This window comes from Rhincodon typus, chromosome 22, assembly GCF_021869965.1.
Source record: "Rhincodon typus isolate 14 chromosome 22, sRhiTyp1.1, whole genome shotgun sequence".
NCBI lineage: Eukaryota > Metazoa > Chordata > Chondrichthyes > Orectolobiformes > Rhincodontidae > Rhincodon > Rhincodon typus.
The window spans coordinates 36,500,817-36,527,305 of NC_063353.1; the positions used below are offsets into that span (position 1 = coordinate 36,500,817).

General features: G+C 38.8%; 2 protein-coding genes across 4 annotated transcripts in view; one reads left to right on the forward strand and one right to left on the reverse strand.

The window, feature by feature from the left end:
• Window positions 1–1,233: 1,233 nt before the first annotated feature.
• The window catches only part of cep41 (centrosomal protein 41), a 37,170-nt gene continuing 11,914 nt past the window's right edge, over window positions 1,234–26,489 (forward strand). The window contains exons 1-9 of the mRNA XM_020515594.2: window positions 1,234–1,396; window positions 2,609–2,672; window positions 15,087–15,134; window positions 17,857–17,918; window positions 21,024–21,090; window positions 21,374–21,533; window positions 23,427–23,596; window positions 24,885–24,952; window positions 25,881–25,995. Of these exons, the coding sequence (XP_020371183.1) occupies window positions 1,364–1,396; window positions 2,609–2,672; window positions 15,087–15,134; window positions 17,857–17,918; window positions 21,024–21,090; window positions 21,374–21,533; window positions 23,427–23,596; window positions 24,885–24,952; window positions 25,881–25,995 (787 nt within the window). The 5' untranslated portion in view covers window positions 1,234–1,363. The remainder of the gene's footprint in view (window positions 1,397–2,608; window positions 2,673–15,086; window positions 15,135–17,856; window positions 17,919–21,023; window positions 21,091–21,373; window positions 21,534–23,426; window positions 23,597–24,884; window positions 24,953–25,880; window positions 25,996–26,489) is intronic.
• The window catches only part of LOC109915918 (carboxypeptidase A1-like), a 51,765-nt gene continuing 40,364 nt past the window's right edge, over window positions 15,089–26,489 (reverse strand). The window contains exons 11-12 of one of the 3 annotated variants that reach the window (XM_048610331.1): window positions 23,753–23,877; window positions 15,089–15,419 (exon numbers count right to left, since the gene is read on the reverse strand). In XM_048610331.1, coding sequence (XP_048466288.1) covers window positions 23,780–23,877 — 98 coding nt within the window. In that variant the 3' untranslated portion in view covers window positions 15,089–15,419; window positions 23,753–23,779. Of the gene's footprint in view, window positions 15,420–23,589; window positions 23,878–25,329; window positions 26,057–26,489 lie in introns of those variants that run through there. The other 2 variants (XM_020515595.2, XM_048610334.1) reach the window with 2 other exon arrangements.

A 26,489-nucleotide genomic window follows, 5' to 3' on the forward strand; every position in this document is an offset into this window, starting at 1 on the left:
TGAAAATCCAATATGTTAAAAATTGAAATTAGGATGGCACAGTGGTTTGCACTGATACCTCACAGTGGAAGGGACACAGGTCCGATTCCAGCCTTGGGAGACTGCCTGTGTAGAGTTTGCACATTCTCCCTGTGTCTCTGGTGCTCTGGTTTCCTCCCACAGTCCAAAGATGTGCAGATTAGCTTGATTGACCATGCTCAATTGCCCTGTAAAGTCCGGGGAATTGCAGGCTAGTAAGTACTGTAAATATCCCAACCTCATGGTAAATATGGGGGTTGAGTGGGATGTTCTTCAGAGGGTCAGTGCAGAATCAATAAGCTGAATGGCCTCAACCTGCACTGTAGGGATTCTATGAAATCACTGTTATATTATTTGTAAATAAATAATGTTGTTATGAGGATGTATACCCAGAGTTTCATATTTTATTGCTTTACTGCAGAGCCCAGGAACCATCAGTTGACCAGTTATATGGAGAACAGCAAAATAAAACACGGAAGTTCCAACATTTTAATTCGACAATCGTGATTATTTCAAACTCCTGAGAACAAGTCATAACATTAAGCTTTCAAAGTTCACAGCTAAAAAAATTGCCTCAGTTGATAAAACTACATAAACGAATCACGCAAGCAAAATGTACCAGAATTAGCAAGTAATGTTTAATCCTATTAGGTACTGTAGAATCAGTGAGTGACACAGCAGAGAAGACGACCATTCGACCCATTAAGTTTGTGCAGCTCTTTGAAAGAGCCATCCAGTTGTTGCATTTCCCTACCTTTTACAATAACCCTGCATTTTTTACTCTTGTTTCTCCAGGTCCATTTAAAGAAAGTTAATAAATCTGTACCCATTTCCTTTTCCAGACTGTGCATTTCAAATCATAACAAGCTGCGGCAGAAAATTCACGAGCCTCCTTTGGTTCTTTTGCTGTCCGGAGTTGGCGGCAAAGCCCTTTTGACAGTTTCGTGGAGTCCTGGCTCTATTTTTGTGAAAGAAAAGCCAACATCCATGCACCAACTTCTTTTCCCCTCACAATGTATCTTAAAAAAAAAACTTTGAATGAAAGTGGATGAAATGAAATGAGAGTATAGGCGGCCACCTTTGTTACGGACAATATTTCTCCCCCAGTTTGAGCCAGGGCGTCTCAGGCGTTGCCCCAGCAACCGCCGCCCGCCCTAGTAACGGCACCCAGGAATAAGCTGCCTCCTCGTTGGTCCTTTTCGAACGCAGCGGCCAATCGGAAGTATGTTTAAATGTCAGTGGCGGTTTTTGCTGCTTGGTTGGTCAGGGCTTTAATGAATTTATTTATTAATTAATTTATTGTTTGTTTGGTCGATCGAAGGAGCCGGAGGCTGAGGGTTAAGCAATGTCAGTGAAGAGTTCGATTGGGAATCCTGAGGTTTGTGGAGAGCCTGGAGTTCTTGTCTGTCAGGGGATGGGAAGGGGGGCACACGGCTATCCGACTGTGTAGGCCTCAGAGCTTGGCTGACCCCCTCCTCCCCATCAACATCTATATATCCACGACCCTCGTTTCTCTCCCACACCCCTTGATGAGCCGTTCCACCCAGCCCTTTCCTTTGTGCCCTCGCCATTCTTCTTGTTGACCCTGCTGTGTCTTCGGCCATCCCTGGCGACACCCTTGTCATCACTTGCCCTGTGCCCTCCATCTTCCACCTTGTATGTTGTGCCCTCAGTCATAGCGTCAGCGGTTTGCAGCACAGATTTAGGCCCTTCGGCTATTGACTTTGCGCTGGTCAAAAATAACCACCTAACTATTCTGATCCTCTTTTCCAGCTCTTGGCCTTTAACTTTGTATGCCTTGGCATCACAAGTGCACATCCAGATTATTCCTAGATGTTATGACGGCTTCTGCCTCAATGACCCTTATGGTCAGTGAGTTCCAGATTCCCACCCACCCTTTGCATGAAAAAATATTTCCTTCTCAGGCGACTATATGGAGTTTGCACGTTCTCCCTGTGTCTTTAAGGGTTAACTCCCACAGTCCAAAGACATGCAGGTTAGGTGCATTGGCCATGCTAAATTGTCCATAGTGTCCAAGGATGTGCAGGCTATATGGATTAGCCATGGGAAATGCATGGTTACAGGGATGGGGTGGGTGTGGGTAGGATGCTGTTCAGAGGGTCGATGTGGACTCAATGGGCCGAATGGCCAGCTTCCAAACTGCAGTGATTCTATGATCTCCTCCAAACCTTAATTACCTTAAATCTATGCTTCCTGGTCATTGATCCCTTTATCAAAGTGAAACGTTTCTTCCTGCCTCTATCTATTGCCTCTCATAATTTTACCATCTCAATCACGTCCCCTCTCGTTCTGCTGTGCTCCGCTCCAAGGAAAATAACACCACTCTATCCGAGTTCAGGAGCAGTGCAAAATGAGTTGCCAACTTGACTCCACCTCCTTTGGGCTTAAGTTCTCATGCCCATCATTTTCTCTCCCTCTCTCAAAATCCTCCATCCTTTTCTCTGGATCCCTCCCTCTGCCCAATCATTTGTTGAAATGCAGTTCATTCTCTACATTTCTGTCGTTGCTTAAAATTCATGCAACTTGCTGTTTTTGTAGTAACTATTTTTGTCGTTTTATTTCTCCATAGTTTCTGAAGAAAAGAGTTGTACCAAATCCAAAGTATCATTATGTTCGAGCACGAATTGATACTGGTAAGTAGACTAAATAATTGCCTTGATTTGTCAACTCGGGCTTAATATTCTGCGGGCATTACAAAACAAAATCTAGATAATCTTATCAGGATGTGAAATATTTTATTTTCCATGAAACATTTAAGAGAATTGGGAGATCCTTCAAGAAAGTCACTAAATGGCATAGAAAAAGCAGAGGTATGAAATTAGAATGGGCAGCTCCAATATTGATGTTGCACTGACAGAAGCATGATGGACTAAATAACCTTTCCATCTTTTTGGTCCAGAAATTGCTATGCTTATAACAAAAGGGAATGGAAAAAGCATGTTAGAAGATGATGGTACAGTATTCAAAGAGCATTGACACACTAGCAAATTTCATGAATTGATCATGTCAGACTGCTTCTGAGACCCACTGCAGCCTTGACATAACATTCTTGATGAAGGTGAGATGTGAGGGAGCGTTGAGAGATGATTTATTTTCTTTCCCAAAGGTTTGCTTTCCTTCACCTATCTTGGCCGATTTAATTTAAAGTGCAGTGAACGAAATGTATAATATGTAATTGATGAACATCTGTTTTGAAATGCAATGATAGTGGATTTTACTTTACTGCTAATTATACGTCAATAACATGTTTTCCATGATTAGGCAGATTATATAAAATCTGAGAGTATCATCAGTAGGAATCACAGCCATGCAAACCACTTCTAATTTGACCAAACTGGTAGCATGGTTGTCTCTGGGTTAGCTGCATATGGATGAATTGGAGAAGGGAAGTTTAGGAGAGCTTGAGTTGAGGAACATTTCAGTCTCAGGCAGAAGAAGCCTAATCTTTCCTAAATCTTCCTTCCCCCTCTGGTGCTATTAAGAAACCTGAAAGTCTCAAGCTTTTCTTCTCTTCTGATTTTGTTCAGCTTGGTATGAAAGTTGCTGTGGCTTCTGTACTGAAACCAGAACTGAAATTGTAGTTGGAGATCAATTAGACCCTAATCTCTGTAATTAAGGAAAAGCCTTGTTAGTATAGGGCATCTTGGATTCAATTAAATAGGTAGGATTCATGTTGGTTTTCATCAAATAACGTACACGTGTTCTTGCAGTTTTGGCCAGGACATAAATTTTCTTTTATTCATTTGTGGGATGTGGGTATCTCTGGCTGGCCAGCATTTATTGCCTGTTCCTAGTTGCCCTTGAGAAGGTGATAGTGAGCTGCCTTCTTGAACTGTTGCAGTCCACCTGCTGTGGGTTTACCCACTATGCCATTAGGGAGGGGATTCCAAGATTTTGACCCAGCAACGATGAAGGAACGACGATATATTTCTAAATCAGAATGGTGAGTGGCTTGGAGGGGAACATGAAGGTGGTGGCGTTCCCACATATCTGCTGCCCTTGTCCTTCTAGATGGAAGTGGTCGTAGGTGCTGCCTGAGGATCTTTGGTGAATTTCTGCAGTGCATCTCGTAGAAAGTACACACTGCTGCTACTGAGCGTTAGTGGTGGAGGGAGTGGATGCTTGTGGATATAGTGCCAATCAAGCAGGCTGCTTTGTCCTGGATGATGTCAAACAGCTTGAGTGTTTTTGGGGCTGCACTCATCCAGGCAAGTTTGGAGTGTTCCATCACACTCCTGACTTGTGCCTTTATAGATGGTGGACAGGCTTTGAGGAGTCAGGAGGTGAATTACTCGCCGCAGTATTCCCAGCTTCTGACCAGATGAGGTCAAGAATATTTTTCCCTTTTGTTGGTTCCCTCACCACCTGCCACAGACCCCGTCTAGCAGCTATGTCCTTTCGGACCCAAACAGCTTGATCTGTAGTACTGCTGCCGAGCCACTGTTGGTGGTGGACATTCAAATCCCCCACCCAGAGTACATTTTGTGCCCTTGCCATCCTAAATGCTTCCTCCAAGTGTTGTTCAAAATGGAGGAGTACCGATTTGTCAGCTGAGGGACGATGGTATGTGGTAATCAGCAGGAGGTTTCCTTGCCCATGTTTTAACATGAAGCCAAGAGACTTCATGGGATCCGGAGTCAATGTTGAGGACTCCCAGGGCAACTCACTCTTGACTTTATACCACTGTGCCCCCCACCTCTATCCGGTCTGTCCTGCTGCTGGGACAGGACATATCCAGGGATGGTGATGGTCGTGTCTGGGTCATATCCAGGGATGGTGATGGTCGTGTCTGGGTCATATCCAGGGATGGTGATGGTCATGTCTGTGTCATATCCAGGGATGGTGATGGTCGTGTCTGGGACATTGTCTGTAAGGTATGATTCCATGAGTATGACAATGTCTGGTTGTTGCTTGACTAGTCTGTGAGACAGCTGTCCCAATTTTGGCACTAGCCTCCAGTTGTTAGTAAGGAGGACTCTGCAGGGTTGACAGGGCTGTTTCTGCCGTTGTCTTTTCCAGTGCCTACGTCGATGCCAGGTGATCCATCCGGTTTCATTGCTTTGAGATTTTGTAGCGATTGAATGGCTTGCTAGGCCATTTCAGAGGGCAGTTGAGAGTCAACCACATTGCTGTGGGTCTAGAGTCACATGTAGGCCAGACAAGGTGAGGGTGGCAGATTACCTTCTCTGAAGGACGTTAGTAAACCAGATGGGTTTCTCTAACAATTGGCAATGATTTCATGGTCATCAGTAGATTCTTAATTCCAGATTTTTCTTTGTTGAATTCAAATTCCACCATCTGCTGTGGCGGGATTCAAATATAGATCCCCAGAACATTAGCTAAGTTTCTCAATTAATAGTCTAGTCATAATACCACTAGGCCATCAACTACCCATTAAATGGACACAATCTGATTGGTAGGTCACTGAAGTCAGTGGAAAGGCAATTAAGGTGATGTTTACAACAAGAGCTGATTAAATATCACCCATTTTGTGCTCATTCATCAAATGCAACTTCAACCTTCAAGTTGTACTGCACCATATTTATACTCTAATTGTATGGGCTCCTGGTCAGTATTTTTTATGCAGAGCTTTAAGAACACCTCCTTGTCTTGATGCATTAGACTAGGAGAGAGTTCATTGATGGTTGGTTGGAATGATACAAATAAAGAGTTTTATTTATAAGAAGTTTTGAATTTAGCGTGTATTCCTCAAAATTATAAATGTTAAAGAGTGATCAGATTTCAATGTTTAAAGCAAGTAATAAATTTGATAGCAATAAAAACAGAAATTGCTGGAAATGTTGAGCAGGTCTGGCAGCATCTATGAAGAGAAATCAGAGTTAACGTTTCAGGTCTGTTGACACTTCCTGAAGGGTCCAGCAATTTGCCAGCAATTTATGTTTTTGTTTCTGATTTTCACCACCCACAGTTCTTTCGGTTTTTATTAAGAAAATTGATAGGATGTTGGCTTCCAAGTTGCGTAAAAGTTAATCTGATTAAAAGCAATTGATGAAAAAACATCACACAAGCAGTGGAAAGAATGTCGGACATATTGCTCCTGGAAGTTTCTTGTGCAAAATTAACTGATGAATTAAAAATCCAGATGGAAAGTTTCCTGGAAATCAGGTATTAAAATTATGTAGTGAGCGGAAGAAATCAGAATTTAGATACAGATATTTTCTAGCCAACTTGTCAGAACTGCTTCTGGAGCAAGTGGGACCTGATTCCAGGTCTCCTGGTTCAAAGCTAAATGGGGATCACGCTTGGCCCAATTGCCCTACCCCTGTTTCTGTGTAACAACCAGTGGTGTGGTAATACCACCTTAAGATGCATGAATGCTGCAGGTTCATAATAACACTGTAAAAGAAATGCTCAAAATATTTACCAGCCTTAACTTAATCCAGCATTCTCTTCTTTGGGGCAAGATGTTGTGGATCAATCTCTACTCCAGAGAGATGAAAGCATAATCTAGGCTGAGACTTCAGTGCAGTACTGAAGGAGTGTTAAACATCAGGAGATGGCTTATTTTGAGTGATGTGTTAAACCAAAGTCATATGCCTGCTGAGGTGAATGCAAGGAATCCCAGGACACTGTATAAAAAAGAATAGCTAAATTCTTCTGGTGTCCTGGAAAAAGTTTAGGAATGTAGGAACAGAAGTACTCCATTTAGCCCCTCCTCCCTGTTCTACAATTCAATTAGACCATTACTGATCAGTAACTGCTTACATTTGACTTTGCCCCATATCCCCAATACTTTTAGATAACAAAAAGTAATGAAATAACTTTTTCTAATCAATCTTGGATTAAAATTAATAATTGAACCAGCTGTTTGTGAAAGTGTGTTTTAAACTTCAATTAATTTTTGTGCAGAAGTACTTCCTAACTTCATGCTTAATGGCCTTGCTTTAAATTTTACACTATGCCCCATCATTCTATGTTTTTCAATGAGTAGAAATAGTTTCTTGTCATCTAAGCTACTGTTCCTGCCCCTTACCTTCTAAACTCGTGGGAATACAACCCTAGTTTTTATAATCTGCCCTATTTAACCCTTAAGAGTTCAGGCATCATTCTGGTATATTTATGTCATACTCTCTCTGAGATCGACATATTTTTCCTGAGATGCACAGTGAGGTCCAACCAGGTATATAATAGCTGCACTGTAATTTCTTCCCATTTGCGTGTGTGTGTGTGGGCTATTCAACCGATTTCATATCCAAGTCAATAATTTGTCTTCAGTTTTATCAAATTCAACTTCCTCTAACAATTTCTTTGAGTGACTTTATTAAATGTATCTGGAAGTCTATGTAAATAACATCCAAAGACAGTCACTATTCACACTGTTAGCCACCACTTCCCCCAAAAAATCAGGATTATCCAATTTATTCTGCAATATTATTGTTTGGGCAAGTTGGCTGCCAGGTTTGCCTGTATGACAGTAGTAACTACACTTCAAAAGTACTTCGTTGGTTGTAATGTTCCTTGGAATATGAAAAGCACTATATAAAGGCAAGTTAATTTCTATTTTCTTACACAAGTCATGTATTGGAAGGATTAAACATCAGTTTATTTTAATTTACCACATGTTTGCTCAAAAATGCTATTACATCTCTCTAACCTTCTTATGAAATAAGTTATTAATGGCAAATGATAAGTTTCTATTAAAATGTCGAGTGAAATTATTCACTTCTCTGCTGCTGCAGTAAAGTGTTATTAAATTAATGAAAAAGACTGCTGAAATAGGCCATTCTTTACACAAAACTTACATTTTAAGAAGGAATATATCTTAGTAAAATTCTTCTGATGGTAGAGTTACATATTGAAGTATGTTTGTATTAATTTGTTTCATTTTGTTATGTGCTGTTGCTTATCAAAGAAATGAAATTGTCTTCTGTCTGCTGGCCATACATGGCAGGTTCAAAATTATGGCCAATCTCTTCCATCTTTTGCAGACTGTAAATTATATTGCCTTGAAGGTATACATAGCATTTGAAAATATTAAGATATAGTTCATGACCAGAAAGGGTTTAGGAGAGAAAATATTATTTAACAAATCTCATTTAATAGTGGAGCTTCTGACACTTTAGTTTTTTAAACGTTCAGGTTGTGGACAAAGTCACTCACGAAAAATCAGTCGTGAAACTGCATTCTAGGGAATATGTGATGTTGGATTGGGTTTGCAGTGCTGGAGAGATTTAGGATGTGATGAGGAACTGGTGAATAAAGTACCACAGGAGTCAATATGATACATCCCAGATGCAGAAACCAATGGTAAACTCATTGAATTTTCATTTAGCATTAAAACAGAGAATATGGATTGGGCACTTCAAAAAGGCATGCGTGCTTGGAAAGCAATGTCAAGTGAAAAGAACGGACCTTGCTGTAAGGGGATATGGTATGAAGAGCTTACAGAAAATATCCACCTTTTTAGCTAATTAAAGTATTTTCATCTAGTAAATGATTCATGAGGAAGGCATGCAAAGCATATTAATGTAAGATCAGTCATTTCAGTGAAATCAGAAATTAATGAATGGTAAATATAACACACAGCTGAGACATTAGGCAGAATGGAATTACTCACCACTCGGGGAGCTTTCAGCATATATACCTATGGCGCCCTATTTAAAGTCATCTGCACACCACTTCCAGTCAGGTGCTTAAGTCTCAATGTTGAACTCATAGCCCTGAAGAAAGACCAACTAGCTCCTGGCTTGACAGGCAGGAACCTAATGAATTTGATCTGGACATGGTAGTGAAGAGGATGGCAGTTCTTTTCCCTCTAGACCACCACACACACACTTCAATAAGCAACAGCACATAAAAAAGTGAAACAAATTAATACAAATATATTTCAATATGTAACTGTAGGAATTGCTGTAGGAATCATTGCTGTGCTGCATGTGAAGTGAGATGCTAGATGGTGCAGGAAGAAGGTCAGTGATCTTCTACACTCTTTAAGGGCAAGTGCCACCATATTCTCCCTGCTACCTCACTCAGGGGGTCAGCACTCACTCTAACTCAGCCATCACACTCATTTCTCACCAAGGCTTATGGACTACATCTCTCAATATTGCACGTATTATGTCAACTCCATTCCTGCCCCTCTGCATTTCCTACTCACTCACTGGGGCACCTCACAACTACTCCTACTCCATGTATCAATACTAATATCTCTTTCATCCTCTTCCATCATATTCAATCCCCTCACTTACTTCATTGCAAAAGAAGTTGGCCCAGTCCTCTCCCTGGATCAATGTCTCAACAGTACCTGACTGACCTATCTGTAATCCCTGAACTGCTTGCACATGATCTGCAGGATTGTGTATGGTCTAATCCCTGGACTCTAGTAGGACAAGTGCCTGACTGACTATAGCCTGCCATGTAATCAGATAAGCCCTTTTGCTGACTGTGGCAGTGGCCCTAATTCATTGTAGTTCCACCTTCACCCCACTAAGGACTGCTCTGCTTTGACTTCAACGCATGGCCATTTGCCTGAAGTGCATGCAATGTGTTTGCTGTGTAGACTGCTGGTCTGCCATTAACATGGTACAATCGTATACAGCAACATATCCACACCCTGCCTGATGGATAGAATGACTGTTCAGTGCTCTTTACCATCTCAAGCTGCCTGTCTCTCTGTGACGTTTCGAGAAGGACTAGGGGCTGCTGCGTTTAGAACAGCAAGAGCTTTTATTAAAGAGGTGTTCATTCTACAATGCAGCAAGTTAGACTAAACTGTTTCCCTCCTAAATGGCTTATGTTATCATTGCGAAACATGATCAGACTCTTAAATGACTGTCCAACATACTTAAATAAATACACAACACTTTTCCTCTGTGCTAAAATGAAAATGCTGACAGTCCATAACTGAGCACTAATTGCACTAAGAAAGTAATCTGGGCCACACTGAGGCTTGCAGCCAGTAAATCACCGCTCATGTGAGTGAATGTGTACTAAGAAGAAGACAGCTGGCAGCTTCTGAGTAAGTGGTAAAGTGAGTGAGCACTGAGAAAGCAAGCTAAGAGTGATAAAATTCACCCTGTACAGATTCGTGAAGTGTATGTGTCCTTGCACACAAAGCAATCTGTCAGAAGCATGCAACATGTGTCTCTGACCTTCAGAATAAAGTGGTGAAGGGCTGAAGTGATGCATTAGTTGGTCCAAGAGCAGGTCTGATGCTGTGCGAGGCTGTTGGTTTGCTGAGAAAGTTCTGAGAAAGGGTCACCGGACACGAAACTTTAAGTCTCATTTCTATTCACAGATGCTACCAGACCTGCTGAGCTTTTCCAGTAACTTGTGTTTTTGTGGCTGGTTTGCTGATGCTGACTTGTATAGATGAAGGGTGTAGGGCCATGGAGCGTGCAGGGACATTGTGCTGTGGTAGTAATTGCTGGACCAAACATTTTACAAACTGCAGGCGCCAGCTTCCCCCTCTGATTTACATGTCAGGAATTGGTGCAATCTAGTTTCTCAGTAAAGGTGAGGAAATTTGGAAGTAGGATACAAATCAGGTGGTTGGGATTTTTAATACAATGTAAATACATGGAAATAAGGTAGCTGCTGCTCAGTGGAGAGTTTATGAATTTGCCATTATGGCTTGTGGAGAAAATTGGAAAATCCTGTTTGGATATCGAGAATCAGATTTTATCATCCACACAATATTTTCTGATGTTGTGATTCCTTACTCCACACCCGGGAGGGGAAATTACACCTGTTATTCCATTGAAATGGTGATAAGTATTTGGAATAAATAGTACAGAAGCAGACCATTGTTCCCATGCTAGCTGTTCTGTTAAGTTGCCCGATTTATGCCTGGTCTGCCCCTGTAACCTGTAAATTATTACCCTTCAAGCATTTAGCCAATTCCTTATTGAATGTTGCAACTGAGTTTGCTTCCACCATTCTTTCAGGCAGTGTGTTTCCAATCACAGCTTGCTTTGGAAACATAAGTATTTCTTTACATTGCCTCTAATTTTTATTGCTATCACCTTAAACCTGATTATTGACACTGAAAATAGTTACTGCATATTTATTCTATCAAAATCTGTTCATATTTTTGAACACCTCTATCAAATCTCTTTCTAAAACTCTCTTCTCAAAGGAGACAGTCTGAGCTTCTCCAGTCTTCCCACGTAACTGAAGTTCCACATTCCTGATATAATTCTAGTAAATCTTTTCTACATCTTCACTTCCAACATCTTGTGATCCTTCTTAATATTCAGTCATCAGAATTGGGCACAAAACTCCAGCTGATATTTTGCCAGCATATTATAAAGGTTTAGCATATCTTCCTTGCTTTTGTACCATCTGCCTTTTTTAAAATAAACATTTTAAAATAAATATTTCTCTCTGTACTAGCCTTCCATACTTGTCCTGCCACCTTTTAAACATTTGTCTGCATAAACTCCAAGCTCTCTCCTCATTTTTCCAGCCAAAATGTATTAATTAATGCTTCGTTTCTTTACATTAAATATAATCTGCAAGGTGTCTGTCTGTTTCACCATTCAGTTTTCCTGAAGACTGTGATTGTCCTGCTCACTTTTTACTGGCTGTATTTCCAAAATTCCCGTAATCACCAAACTTTGAAATTATTCCAAATATTCAAATCCAGGAAATACCGTCCCAAAATAAGGGACAAACTGTTTAGGACTGAGATTAGGAGGAATTTCTTCACTTAGCAGTAAATCTTTGAAATTGAACATCCTGGAGGGCCATGGATGTTCAGTCATTGACAGTTCAAGACTGAAATAGATCGATTTCTAGATAATCATGAAAACAAGAATATGGGAACAGAACAGAAAAATAGGATTGAGATAGACGTGAATCATGATCTAGAATGGCCGAAAAAGCTCGAGGGGCTGAAAGTTTTACTCGTGTTCCTTGCTTCTGTTGTATAGAATAGTGGTTCTAATACTGTCACTTGGGCAACCCTATTGTACATTTCAGCAGGTCTGGCAGCATCTATGGAGAGAAATCAGAGTTGACATTCCGGGTCCAGTGACCCTTCCTTAGAACACTGAGGAGGTGTTCTGGGGAGGGGTCACTGGACCGAAAAATGTTATCTCCGATTTTCCTTCACAGGACACTGCCAGACCTGCTGAGTTTTTCCAGCAATTTCTTTTGTGTCTGATTTCAAGCATCCACAGATCGTTCAGTTTTTACCATTGCATACTTCCTTCTAATCTGATAAATAACAATTCCATTACTCTCTGCTTGCAGTTCTTTAGCCAATTTTATATCCACACTATCACTGTCCATTTAATCACAGGAGGCTTTAACTTTTCTAACAAGGATATTTTGTGGTACTTTTTCAAATGCTGTTGAAAGTTTCATATTCATGACATCAATCATGCTACCTTCATTCAATTAAGTTAATCAAACCCATTTTACTTTTGGTAAACCTGTGCTGAATTTCATTTATTCTAATTTTTCTAAATAGCAATTTTGATTTGGATTATTGATTCTCCAAGCTCCCCACAGAATGCTGTGTAGTTGTCAGGTTTATCCATGTGCCCCTCGTGCAACGTTTTTAGTAGCCATAGAGAATTTACAACCCTCCAATCTTCCCACCTCACTCCCATACATAAAGAAGAATTGCTTCTCCAGCTTTCCACCCTTCCTTCCATCAGTAACTTTGGATGCATCCATTCATGCTGAGTGACCCGTATAACTTGAGGATTGTGAACCTTTTTAAAAATGTACTCTTTATCATCTTTATTTGTCCAATATTGCAATTAACTTTTATTCCTACATTGATGACATTCTCCTGTAGTGAACACAAATGCAAAGTACTCACTTTGCAACTTAGTCATGTTCTTTACCTTCATACAATTTTCGTCCTTTTGGTTCCTAATTGACCCCACTATTCCTTTGGCGATTTTTTTCACTATTAATATGTTTATAAAAGGCATTCATGTTTCCTTTTATGTCAGCTGCTAGTCAGACCGTAAGACCATAAGGAATAAAAATAGGCCATTCAGCCCTTCGAGCCTGCTCTGACATTCAATAGGATCATGGCTGATCCAACACTCCTCAAGACCACTTTCCTGCCCTTTCTCCGTAACCTTGGATTCCCCTACTGGTCAAAATCTATATATCTCAGCCTTAAATATACACAGGAACTCTGCTCCCACAGCTCTCTGTGACAAGGAGTTCCAAAGACAGTCAACCCTCTGAGAGAAGAAATTCCTCCTCATCTCTGTTTCTGTGTACTTTTGATATTTAGCTTAGTTCTGTGCTATATTGCAAACCTTACATGTGAGACAAGTCACCTTTTGCGGTCTCATTATACTCTCTCTCCATCTCTTTTGTCATCCAGGGAAAGCTATTTCTTTTCCCCTTTATGCAAATGTCTTCTAAACCTGAATACCTCCCATTATTCACTTGCTGCCTTGCCAATTCACTTGGTATTCAACTAATTGATGTTAGATCTCCTCAAGTTAAGTATTTTTTCGCTTCGTTGTCACTTGTCCTTTTACCATAACAGTGCAAACTCATTGTTATAATTATTGTTCCTCAAAAGCTTCCCCATTGTAGCATTGCTTCATTTGACCAATTTCACGAGCCGGAACTAGATACAACTTTGCTTCCTTATTGAGTTGGAAACAAAAGTTCTCATGCATACATTTCAGTAATACGTCTGAGTAAGATAATTGATATAAAAAGGGTTAATCCATCAGCTAAGTTGAATCTCTGCGTGCTGGTGTATAACACAGTCACTAGGGAGTTCATAGGCCTTCCAAGATTAATGACTGAACCTAAGAAGAGGCTTGACTAGGCAGAATCGCTTGTTGGAGTGCGAGATTTATTTCACAGTTTCAGTATGAAAGAAGCCACAAATTTCACAAGGCTGCAGGCAATGTTTTCCATCCCTGATACCACTGAAGGATCATCCAAAGATAACTCTCAAGAAAACTTGAGACAACAATTGAATACTATTGCTAACATTAAGCAATATGGTCCATCTGAGATCATTGAACTTTGATTCAAACCACTACTGGTAGCACAGCTGTCTGCTACACATAGTGGTAAGGCAGAACACTCTACCATTGGTGTGAAAAGAATCTACTATCTTAGAAAACCGGGAAAAAGAACACAGGGCGTGATGAAAATGTCCACAATGTCCAACCTCTTGAGAGGGATTAGGTGCATGGCCAGTACATGGTACTAAGGATGAAACTACTTCTTTCTTCAGCACAACTGTATGCCATGAAGGACATCTGTGAAATCAAAGGTCGTCCGCGTAAGGTAATGGATTACCAATGGTGTTCAGCATCAGCGTCAGCAATCTTCAACTCAATATCTTCTTGATCTTCTAAATCCAGAATGAGCACATTCTGGGAGAATTATCAAACCACCAGTCTGCCTGAATTTGTGAAGTCAGAGGGGTGAAGAGGTAGTGGGAAATGTCATATAATCCTTTATATCATTATATAATGTGTTAACTAAGGGAAAAAGAGCTTAGAGGTGAGTTGTTATGAGATAGTGGATATAAAGTGGTTAATCTAGTACCTCAGCTGAAGCTTCTGTGATATATAACGAAGCTGCTGGGGAGTCCTGAGTCTTGGACGGTTCCACTTGGAGGCAGTCATGTCATCTTTTCCTGTGACCAACAATATAATGTAACTATTATATTGTTACTAAGATGTCATAAATCTTAGCATGTTGCCCAAGATGAGTGCATCTTCTGCTGAGACTTATTTGAGGCTCATCCTTCACAAACTACTGGAAAGTCCCAAGACCAGCATAGGAAGAAACATTGGTGGTGACATTTTACCTAAGGTACTTGGCCTTATCACTTTTATAAAAACCTCCTCATTGTTCTCTACACTGTTACTGTCCTAGTTAAGTTAGGATAATTGACGGCCCCATTATCGGTCAGCAGCTAGAAAAGTAACATCCTCTGAAAAGTAATGACATAGCCTATTAACGCTTGTTTTAACAAAACATTTTAGTGTTCCTGCATTAGTTCTGAATGATAATTTAATATCCTTGATGCATAATCATTCTTACTTCTGATTTATTTTAATTTAAATACTTAATTTTTGCAGGCCACAGCCTTTCAAAGTACATGGAAAAAATTGAAGAATTAAGAAAGAGTAAGTAATTATTTTTCCAATTCAGGAATAATTGTACTGAGATGGCAAGTGATGAATGGTTTAGAATGGTATATGACATAAATGTTTAAAATGAACAGGAAGCTAAAATGACATTCCCAACTAGCTATCACACTGGTCCTTGGCTTCAGATGAGATGTTTGTTTTTGAAAAGTTTGGCAACAGGTGCAAAAGGCAAAAATGGGAAACAAGAACAACACATTAAAAACAGGTTAAGAAGAGAAACCAACACAATGTGCTAGAGAAACTCAGTAGGTCTGGCAATATCTGTGGAGAGAGAAACAGAAAGAACTTTGTTTATTGTATCTTCAAAATGTATCACTAGTTAGCAACTAATAAATTATTTTAAAGTATGATCACTATTATTATCCAAACAAATATTATGACTAAAATGCAAACCAGCAGAGTTTTTGCCATGTAAAGCACTTTTTTTCTGTACCTCTTTCTCCCAATCCCATCCACAAGAACAAGACCAAATGAAATACTCAAACTCTTTTAATCTCCTTGCACCTCCCATATGCAGAACAGTGTGCAGAAAGTTAATGAATTAATATACCTTCCTTGCCATGTAATCAAAAAATGAATGTGGAATATAAACACATGAAAATACAATTAAAAAAGTGAAAGAAACATTTTCCAAGCACCATTTTGCTCCTGAATGGTGTAAATGATGTCCATCCAGACTTCTCTAGTGTTATGTTGTAACTGACTGATTGATTGATAGGGTTACACACTACAGCATACCTGGGGTGACTAATCTGATTTCTCTGTGATTTGGGAGAACTGTTTATTGTACTTAATACTGAAGCTTTGCAATTGCAAACCTTCTTCTAGTACCTTTTCTAAGTAGTTTAGATGTCAGAAATTCACCATGTCAGGCACATATCTGAGCTAAAGAAATAGTTTTCCTTTTTAACAAATTTTGTTTTCTAGGAAAGAATTTTAAACAACTCTTTATGTTGAATTTTTCTGCAAGTAACCAGTGATCTTACAAAAGGCAGTTTATTAAATTTGTAAACCTGTATTGGTACTTTTCCCTTCGTGAAAGGAATTGTAGATGGACTCTGAAAAGTTGCCAGATTTTCTCATGGATAAGCGATACTGCCTCTTTTGTTAACACAGCTAATTACATTGGTCAACACAGTAACTTCATTATGTTGCAGGTAACCCAAGTGCTTAATGAATAGCCTTCAATAAAAGGCCCTTTAGTTATCCAAGATAAAGTCATTCCATAGAAGAAGATGTGCAAACTTAGCACAACATTTTCAGTGTATAGTCCATTATTAGCAACCTATAGGAAGACTCAAAATTGATGTTGTAAGTAACATCAGTAAGCTGGTGTTTTTCAGCAGCTAAAATAGAAAATACTTTATGAACATCAGGTTAGCCTGAAAATAAACCTGCATAATGTCAACCATGAGCTGTGACAGATCACCAAATGGTAAGCAAGATCAAGGTAAGCGAGTTCTTTGTTTTATTTGTGCAAGCTCAATGGTAACTATTCTAAAGGGAATGATAAAACAGTGAAGTGCAATGGTGAAGATGTGCTGGTTAGAATTGCATGAAGAGAAGATTCATGAAGAAAGTTTGGTGAAATTGCAGAAGTACACTCCCTGTTAGGAAAAGCTTCAAATCCAACATAGAATTAGAGTGAAAGGAAGAGAGCAGTCGAAAGCTTGACAGATATTTGTTATACCAAGCCAACAATTTTGTATTTGCCTCTCCCAGCACCATTCTGAGTTTAATATAAACTTTTTAAAGTGTTTTAAATTTTCTTTGACCTTTTCACCTGTCTTAGACTGACTTGCCAGTATGGATGAATTAAAAGGTTTCATGTCACAAGCATGATATGAAGTCATCTAAAGCAGTCCAAAATTGAGGAAAACTGAATTCAGGCTTGCCGAATTCTTTGGCATTATATGATAGCTAATATTTAAAACAATCTAGAGAAAAATAAGCCACTGCTGTCCCAACTGGACAAGGACAAATTCTGATTAAGCCTGAAATTATTAATATAAATAAACTTTATACAGTTTTTGCATTGCTTTATACACTATATGAAGTCTGACAATTTAAATAGTTTGACCTTTCGTTGTAAGTAACACATTACACAGTGTGTTCAATAAATATCTAACCAATTATTGAAACAGAGGTAAAACCAACAAACTAGTATTGAGCTTGATCCTGTTAAATACCAGTATATTTTCTTAGCATAATCATTCAACCCCTCCAATTGTATTCCATATTTAAATGCAGGAGTTGTCTAACTGCTACAAGAGTACAGTAAATTATTTTCCACATTGTTTCCAGTTATTACTTCCTTCCTTTGTATAATGTGTCTGTTAATGGGAATATTTAGCCTGGCTCAGAATACTGTTGAAATAAGCAATCAGTGGATAGGTCCCTGAGTGACAAAAGCTGAGTGAAAGGTTGGATATCCACGTCAATAATTAATAGTTCACAATCAACTCATTGATCCAAGGTCAAGATCACCTTATTGTACTACAAATATAATCAGTATAGTTAAGTATTTAGCATTTGATTTGGGGTCTCCATGTCCACAGAGTAGATATCTTCCCATACCCTCCTAAAATTGTTTGTTGCAAAATGGATCTTCTTTGCAAAATTAAGCTTTTGTACATTTTGCAGTATTGAAATGAGGATTTTGAATAATATTTTAATTTCCTTTTTTTCCTCCGAATAGATTATAGATATAAAAGAGATGAATTATTCAAAAGATTGAAAGTCACCACATTTGCCCAACTGGTAAGTGCTCCCATTTATGGTTTGTTGCCTAATGGGATACATGAGATGTCATAATTGAAATATTTTATCATTTAAGTTTCAATATAGATGCATTTCTTTGTCATGGTTAGATAATGTTTATATTATTTCTTTTTTGGCAACAATAAAGTAAATGCCCTGTAAGATTGTAATAATAAAGAGATGTTATTCCTCTCAGTTTTTCAGTTTTAAAGACTTAGATCAAAGAATATAAAGTTTACAACATTAACTCAGAAGTATAATTTCATTAATATTTCTTTAAAAAGATTATTTTCAAGATATTTTCTCTCCTTCGTTTTTCTTGATTTGTATCTGTCCTACACTGTCTTAACTGGTGAGGTTTAAGATATAAGGTTAGAAAACACTGGAAATATTCAGGAGATCGGGCAAACTTGTGGAGATAGATGCAAAGTTAATATTTCAAGTTGCTGACCTGTCATCAGAACTGGAAAAGATTCGAGTCACAACAGCTATTGAGCATTTACAGACAAAGAGAAAAGCGAGAAGGGAGGAATTACCAAAAGGGATTGAGTGAAAGGCAGGAGCAAATAAATACAAAAAGAGAAAATGGTGTAAGGAAAAAGTCAGTATCTGTGATGAAAGTAAATTTTCCTTCCTTTTTTGAATTGTCTGTAGCATTTGATGTAGTTGATCATACCATCCTCTTCCAAGGCCTGTCCATTGTAACCAACTGGGTGGAACTATTCTTATTCCTTTTCTAGTCTTATTCATAGATCATAGAATTCCTACAGTGTGGAAACAGGCCCTTCGGCCCAACAAGTCGACATTGACCCTTGGAGCATCCCACCCAGAACCATTCCTCTATAACCCACCTAATCTACACATCCCTGAACTCTACGGGCAATTTAGCATGGCCAATCCACCTAGCCTGCACATCTTTGGGAGGAAACCAGAGCAACCGGAGGAAATCCACGCAGACACTGGGAGAATGTGCAGACTCCACACAGACAGTCACCCGATGGTGGAATCGAACCCGGGTCCCTGGCGCTGAGAGTCAGCAGTGCTAACCAATGAGCCACCGTACTGCCCCCATGACATTTATTCTATGGCATTGTTATTTATCTATTCATGGCTTCTCTTCTGGCTCCCAAACTGTTGCCTTTGTTGTTTCCCAAGGTTCTAATCTTGGCCTCACCTTATTTTCATCTACATGCTGCTGTTCAGCAGCATTATCTAAAAAGCACAGCATTTTTTTTTTTACCATGCACTGATGCCATCCAGCTCTATCTCTCTTGATGCCTTACACTGTTGATAAATTATCAGATTGCGTCCTTGACTGATTGGGCAGAAATTTCTTTCATCTCAGTCCAAACTCTTTTCCTAGCTACTGACTCCATCCATTGCTCTGACAACAGTGTGAGAGTAGACTTGTCTGTATACAAGTTAGTCTCACATTTCACCCTGAGATGAGCCTCCCACCCATGCTCATGCCATTATTAAGTTTTTGCCTATTTCCACTTCCATAGCATAGACTGACTTTACCTATCTCCAACCATCTACTGTGAAGCCCTCTTTCATCAAGCTATTACCTTTAGATTTGACTATTCCAATGCACTCTTGGTAGGTTTCCCAAATTCTACCCTCTTTACACTTAAGCCCATCTAAAACTCTGCTGTCTGTCTCCTAACTTGCAGCAAGTCCCATTCCCACATCCCCCATGGATTGCTCAGGTCAAGAAGGAGGCTCATCCTCTACTTTCTTGAGGGCAGTTAGGGCTATCCAATAAATTCTGGCCTTGCCAGTGATACCCAAATCCAGTAAATGAAGTATTAAAAAAAAATCTGTCCTCCAAGACCTATATTGGATCCTAGTCAAACAACATTTTAATTTTAAAATTCTAATTTTTATTTTCAAATCCCTGCAAGGCCATGTCACTTCCTATTTCTGTAATCTCCAACCTCACAACCCTTTGTCATATCTACACTGCTCTTATTCTAGTTTCTTGTGCATCCCTTGTTTAACTACACCACAATTGGTGGCTGCACCCTTTGTTGCCTATACTCCGAGCTGTGGAATTCACTCCTGACATCTCTCTGCCTCTCCTTTGATACTGTCCTTTAAAATCTACCTTTTTGATCAACCTTTTGGTCATCCAACTAAATATCTCCTTACGTGGTTCATAGATCTTACTTTGTTTTATAATGCACTTGTGAAGAACCTTAGTAAGTTTTCTTACAATCTATGTTCAATGTAAATATTAGTTGTTATATTTAATAGAAACATAAAGTAAAAACTGGGAGCCAAGGTTATATTTGGAATTGTTAACATAGTATTAAATTTGGAAGAATGAAAACACCTAATTGACAAATACAGTGCTTTACCTCAATTTTGCATTGAGCTTTTCTGCCACAGTGTAAGAGGGATGGAACAGAGAGGTCAATATCAGGTAAAAAATTGGAATTACATGTGAATGGAACCTGAAGGTCGCCCCGTGAAAGGCATGTTCTGTGAAGTGATCACCCAACTTTTGTTTGGTCTGTCCATTATATAAGAGACGTCACTAAAACCCACAAATTCAGGACGCTAATTTTAAACATATACAAATAACATTTCTTCCAGGTGAGGCAATTTAGGGGCCTTGGGCTCTAGAAAATGTTGGAGGTTAAAGAGAAGTTTGTTGGCATCTTAAGGTTGGATAGCCTTCTGATATTCCCCTCAGTATCCTCAAATCTGATGTAAATGCTACTCAATAAGATTCATCCTATAATATAATGTTTGGTTCTGATGATAGCTATAAACAAGTTGAGTCACAGTCTTGCAGATTATGAAATCTACGAAATTCTGAGTGAAACTAGTGACGTTGCAATTAGGTAGGGGTGGAGGTTAGATAGGCCTTAGGTTTAGGGTAAAAGTTCAGCACAATATCGTGGGCCGAAGGGCCTATACTGTGCTGTACAGTTCTATGTTCTACTCCTTAGTATGCAGTACTATAGTGCACATGGAGAGCACTTGCAAAACGTGCAATTGTAGTTGCAAAAAATTGAAGAGAAATAAATTTTAAAAACTTGTTCCTTCAGAAAATTTAATACAATCTTTCTATTTCTCTTGACTTTGTGATATCCTTAGGTGCTACAGGTGGCTTCTGTGAATGAACAAGGTGAACGGGTGTTTGTCGAACAACAACGGGAAGAAGGTTGGTATGACATATCTTTGGTTATCTATTCCATAGAATTGTCTACAATTAGAAGAAATCACTAAATTTTTATACGGTAAAGGATTTAATAAGGTACTTTACCTTGTTTATAAATAGAAAAGGACATGACAATAGGCAACACATCACATCTGCTAATGTATTTTTCTAATGCAACTTATTTAATGAAATGTATCTAAAAGTTTTTACCTTCCTAATTTTGAATTGGCATATAGAAATCCTCTGAATTTTTTAGGCTTAGTTTTACATTGTTTTTTTCACCCAGGTTCAAATTCAGTGCTTTCTGCACCAGAGCCTGAGCTCCTTGCAATTAAGGATAATGAGGAACGAAGTCCTGTGGAAGTGCAGCAGAAATCCCCTATAGAACTAACAAGTAATGAGGATTCAGTTGACAAACCATTTTCAGTCCGCTCTACCCTCCAAAGGTGAGGATTGTTATGCTGGAAAAAGATCATGATGATGATTCTCTTTATTATCACAGAATAATAGTTTCACTTGCCTGAAAATTGGGGAAGGTCTTTGTAAAATGACCTTCTGTAGCTTTAGTTTCATATTGAGGAATGAATTCTGGGTAGATAAATGATGTTATTTTTTAAAAAGCAAAGTAAAATTCTGAATATCCAGAATCCCATGGAGTCAATCAGCATCTTAAAGGGCAATAGTACTAACTTTTTCAGCTAGCTGTTTCATTTCAGCCCGATGAAATGTTAAATCATAACACTCATTCAGATATAGGTAAGGTGAGTGGCATAGAGTTAATGGCACTAGATTAATAATCCAAAGGCCCAAACTAATGCTTTGTATACAAGGGGTCAAATCTCACCACAGTAGGTGGTGGAATTGAAATTCAATTAATAAATCTGGAATTGAAAGCTAGGCCAGATATTGTATACCTGCAGGCTGTGTTTTCAGTGACAGCATATAAATTAGATCAGATGGCTAGTTCACCACTTGCCCGTCTATCCCAAGCTTGCACCTGAAACAGAGAAGGTGGGTGGGTGCTGAAATCATCAGCATATGTCGCTTAAAATGGCATAAAAAAACAAGACAAGCAGGCATGAGTCAACAACCCTTTTCACTTTTAAATTATTAAAACAGCAGGAAGGAAGGGTTTGACTGTATTTGGCATTTGGCCTTTGTCATGATAACAGCCCTCCCCTTCCTTTCCATCCACTTATACTTCAAAACCCATACCCCATCCCTTAAAGGGGTAGCAAATGCTACCCACCTAATGTCCCTGACTAACCTCATTCTGGGATCCATCAGGCCTCCTTTGTGAGCCTGCCTGCAGTCCTGTTAACACTTGCTACTGAGCTCTGGCACTAACAGGTCTGATGGCTGGGAGGTGGGACTTCCCACTATTCACTAATTTAACCCACTCATAGTGCAATGTGACTGAAGACCAGACTTTTTGGTACATTAGCTAGCTAGCAACTTTCTAACAGGGAGAGATGAATAGTCTGCCCATTTCCCCTTCAATTTTTCTGTCCTTAGTCTCAGTACTGGTGTCACAAAAATACCATTGATTGTCATAAAAACCAGTTTGGTTCACTAATATTCTTTAGGGAAATAAAACTGCTGCCCTTGTTTGGTCTGGCCTACATGTGACACTGGACCCACAGTAATGTGGTTCAAGGTTAATTGCCCTCTGAAATGCCTGAGCAACCCACTCAGTTCAAGAACAATTAGGGATGGGCCTAAATGCTGACCTTACCAGCAATAACCACGTCTCATGAAAGAATAAAGAAAAAAATAACTAAATCATGAACACTTCTTGCAGATAGGTTGGTAGTCTGTAAAAATTTTTAATAATTGTTTGAAAAATTTCCAAGTAATGGTTTACAGATGCCTTGACAATCATGACACAGAATCATCCTCATTTCTTAAGTGATCAACTGTCGTTTTGATTTGAATTTACTCCTGGTGACATGTAGATTTTTGAACAGGAGTCACAAGATAGGGATCGTGAAAGTAAATCCTGACTGATTCCTTTTTAATTGTTTCTTCCTGCCTAAATTCGAGGCAATTGATGTAAGTTGTTACATTCTAATTGTTGTGCTTGCAGAGGTCAGTGTAGACTGACTATTGAACAGGGAATATTCCTAATATTTTTGAATAATTTCTCTCCTGTACAGTACTTTACAAAATAAGCTGCTGTGGGATTAGGTGTAGAATTTCTAAACACTTATTGTTCGTTTGTCCAAAAAATATCTGTATACGTTTTCAAAATTTTTCCTTTAAAAATTAAATATTAGTGTTTGATAATTGCGGTAAAGACTGCTGTGTGATTTGTCAACAGTTTTTATTTTTCTCTGTAGTGTTATAAGTGGTGTTGGGGAAATTGATCTGGAGAAAGAGAATCAGAAATTGTCCCAACCTGAGCTCTGTCCCTGTCCAGAAAAAACAGCTGGACCATACCCGGACTGCCCTTACTTGCTTTTGGATGTACGAGACCGTGATGCCTATGATCACTGTCACATTATTGGAGGTAATAGATATAGATGAAAATTATGTTAATCACCGGTATAATACATGGGGATGCAGTTTAAATAGTCATATATTTGATTTAGGTTATAGTGATTAGTATAGCTATTGACCAGTACAGCTTCCCGTGATAAATTGATAGAATAGAGCAAAAACTCACCTTTGTCTGTTAGCTGTATTTACTGGATTATCCAACTGTTAAAGCATCTGCCTGATTTATTTTCACTCCAAAGATCTCAATGGAACAGGTACTATAATTGGTAGGTGTTCTTCTCTGCCAGCTCACTGCTCATGCAACAAAGGTGAAAACATATTCTGGTATTTTTACAGCTTAGTCATGTCATTGAAATATGAACTCTCTTATATCAAAGATTATTTTCTTTTTATTTGTTTCTTTTTTTTGCCTTATTTCAGTATTTTGGTCAGAATATTGTGTTAACATTTCTTATGCATCACCACAATATTGTCCCTTCTTCCCAATTAATAGAAAATAAAGCAGAGGTATGAGGCTGTACATAATATATCTAAAATAAAACCTTTGTATGTCATCAGTGCTTAAGGATTCAGGGTATGATGGCACATATGCTCGTAGGGCTAATAGATAAAAATCCTGTGATTTGAACTGTCCTTTCTGCTCAAATTCCTAGTACATGCTGTTGAACCTTTGAATCAGAGAGTAAATTGTACTATAAAACTATAAAACTTTACAATAGAATTGACCTTTAGTATCGAACATGTGTATTTCTTACCTTAAGTAGAAGATATTAAATACCAACAGTCATTTAGTACTCACTAACCTTTTCTAAAGTATTAGTATCACATGGATAACACACTTTGCAATTAAATTATTCCGTAATTTAAAGATATTTTGCCCCAATACTCCTTAGGACAGCAGTGTATTCTGGATGGAAGGTCATTGTGGAAATGTAAGAGAAACTAGCCTGAGAATGTTATCTCTCTTTTAAGCATTACTAAGATTCACTGCTTTTCTGAGTCTGAACTTGTACTGACTATTGGTGTCCTGTTCCGTGACATTGTATATTGTACACAGTCAATATTGTTGAATGATTAGTTGCAATTAGCTTTTATGTAAATGACATCTCAGTCAATTGAGCAAGTGTAACTGGGAGAAGGATTTTCACTTTGAATGTATTACACTGCAAAATATAACTGACACATACTAGATACAGGATTTTTATTTATGAGGATCGACTCTTGTTGTAAAACTTGCACTGTTAACTTAAAACTGCTTAATCCACGCTCAACTGAAATTGTTTACCCTTGCCTTTCAGCCTACAGTTATCCTGTAGCAATGTTGTCCAGGACAATGAACCCGTATACAAAGGAGATTCTAGAATACGTATCCTTTAAATCTTCAGATCTGTGCACTAAGTGACCTGCTTCTGAAATTAGGTTCCCAATCTCTTATCTATTTGGAGAGTCTAACGCAGGTGATTAGGTTTGATCTTGTACATACTCTGCACTTGTTAAACTCAAAATTGAATCCTGATGGCTGTAAGGTGCCTGGGCAGAAAATGGGGTGTTGTTTCCCCAATTTATGTTTCATCAGAATGGGCAGATTTGATGGTCACACAGAGTAAGGGACAGTGTGATAAATCAATGCAGCGCCACCACCAGGAATGTAATGCTGTTCAAGTTGCAGTTCGTATAACTGAAGCTGTATTAGAAAGAAATTTAGTTTGTCCATCTTCTGCACTACCCGCTCCCCCCACCTCCCCCCATCACCTCCCTTTTATCCATCAGTTCCAGTTGGTGGTCAATTAATATTTTTCTTAATTAGGAAACCTTTGACCTATTGGACAAACCAAAAGCTATTGCATAATATAGGCAAAATGTAAAATAAAGCTCCCTTTCATTTTCTTTCTCTCCACCCACCCAAACCCTGGAGCAACAATGGGAGAAGAGATGTTCATGTTTGTGTCTGAAATTTTATCACTGTCCTTCAACCATAAGAACCTGGTTTTTAAATCCAGCCCTTAGCAGATAGAAGAAATTTCCCAATGTTTTTTTTTAAACCCAATCTTCCCATCTTTAGTGCCATTCTGATATCCCAATTTACAGATAGCTTTTTATTGTTATGCAACAAAACAGCTTGTAGGTGAAAATTTGGATTCAGAATGTTGCGCCTTTGTATGTTTCACCCTCCTCCCTTTCTTCATTCCCACTAACCTGGTTAATTTGGGTTAACCGTCTTTACTACTTATTTGACATCAACTTGAAGTTTGTCAATTTAAGATGATACTAGCTGCCTTAATAACTGAACTTAGAAAAATGCATCCGGGAAAATCATTCTGCTTTATGATGAAGATGAACGGATAGCTAGTCAGGCTGCCACAACATTATGCGAGAGAGGTTTTGAGAATCTTTTTATGCTGTCAGGCGGTAAGTGCTTTATTTCTGGAAATTTTGTTGCTCTCCTGGCTGATGCCTTAGAATGGTTGAGCTAAACAGAAGGAAAAAATATGTGACAAATAGTAACAGATAAACCAGAGCAGTTAAAACATACTTTTCTGTACAGCTGCCAGCATTACATTTTCATTAAGATTTACTTGTCTAATTCTCACTGAAATCCAAGATATTTATTAAATGAGTTCTGGCCAAACTGTTTTTGTACTCATGCCTGCATGAGCAGTGGATAATGTTGCCATTGTTATTAAGTGACTTGGTTTTAGCTGTTTAAACACCAGCAATATCACTATAAACATTTAAGGATTTTTGCCAGCCTGCCTCCAAGGTTTTAGGTTTAGTAGAGTGAGTTCAGTTGGGAGTAAGTGTGTATATCAAAGCAAGTAAACAAAACCTACTATATATTTCTTGGTTAACAAGGTGTAGAGCTGGGTGAACACAGCAGGCCAGGCAGCATCAGAGGAGCAGGA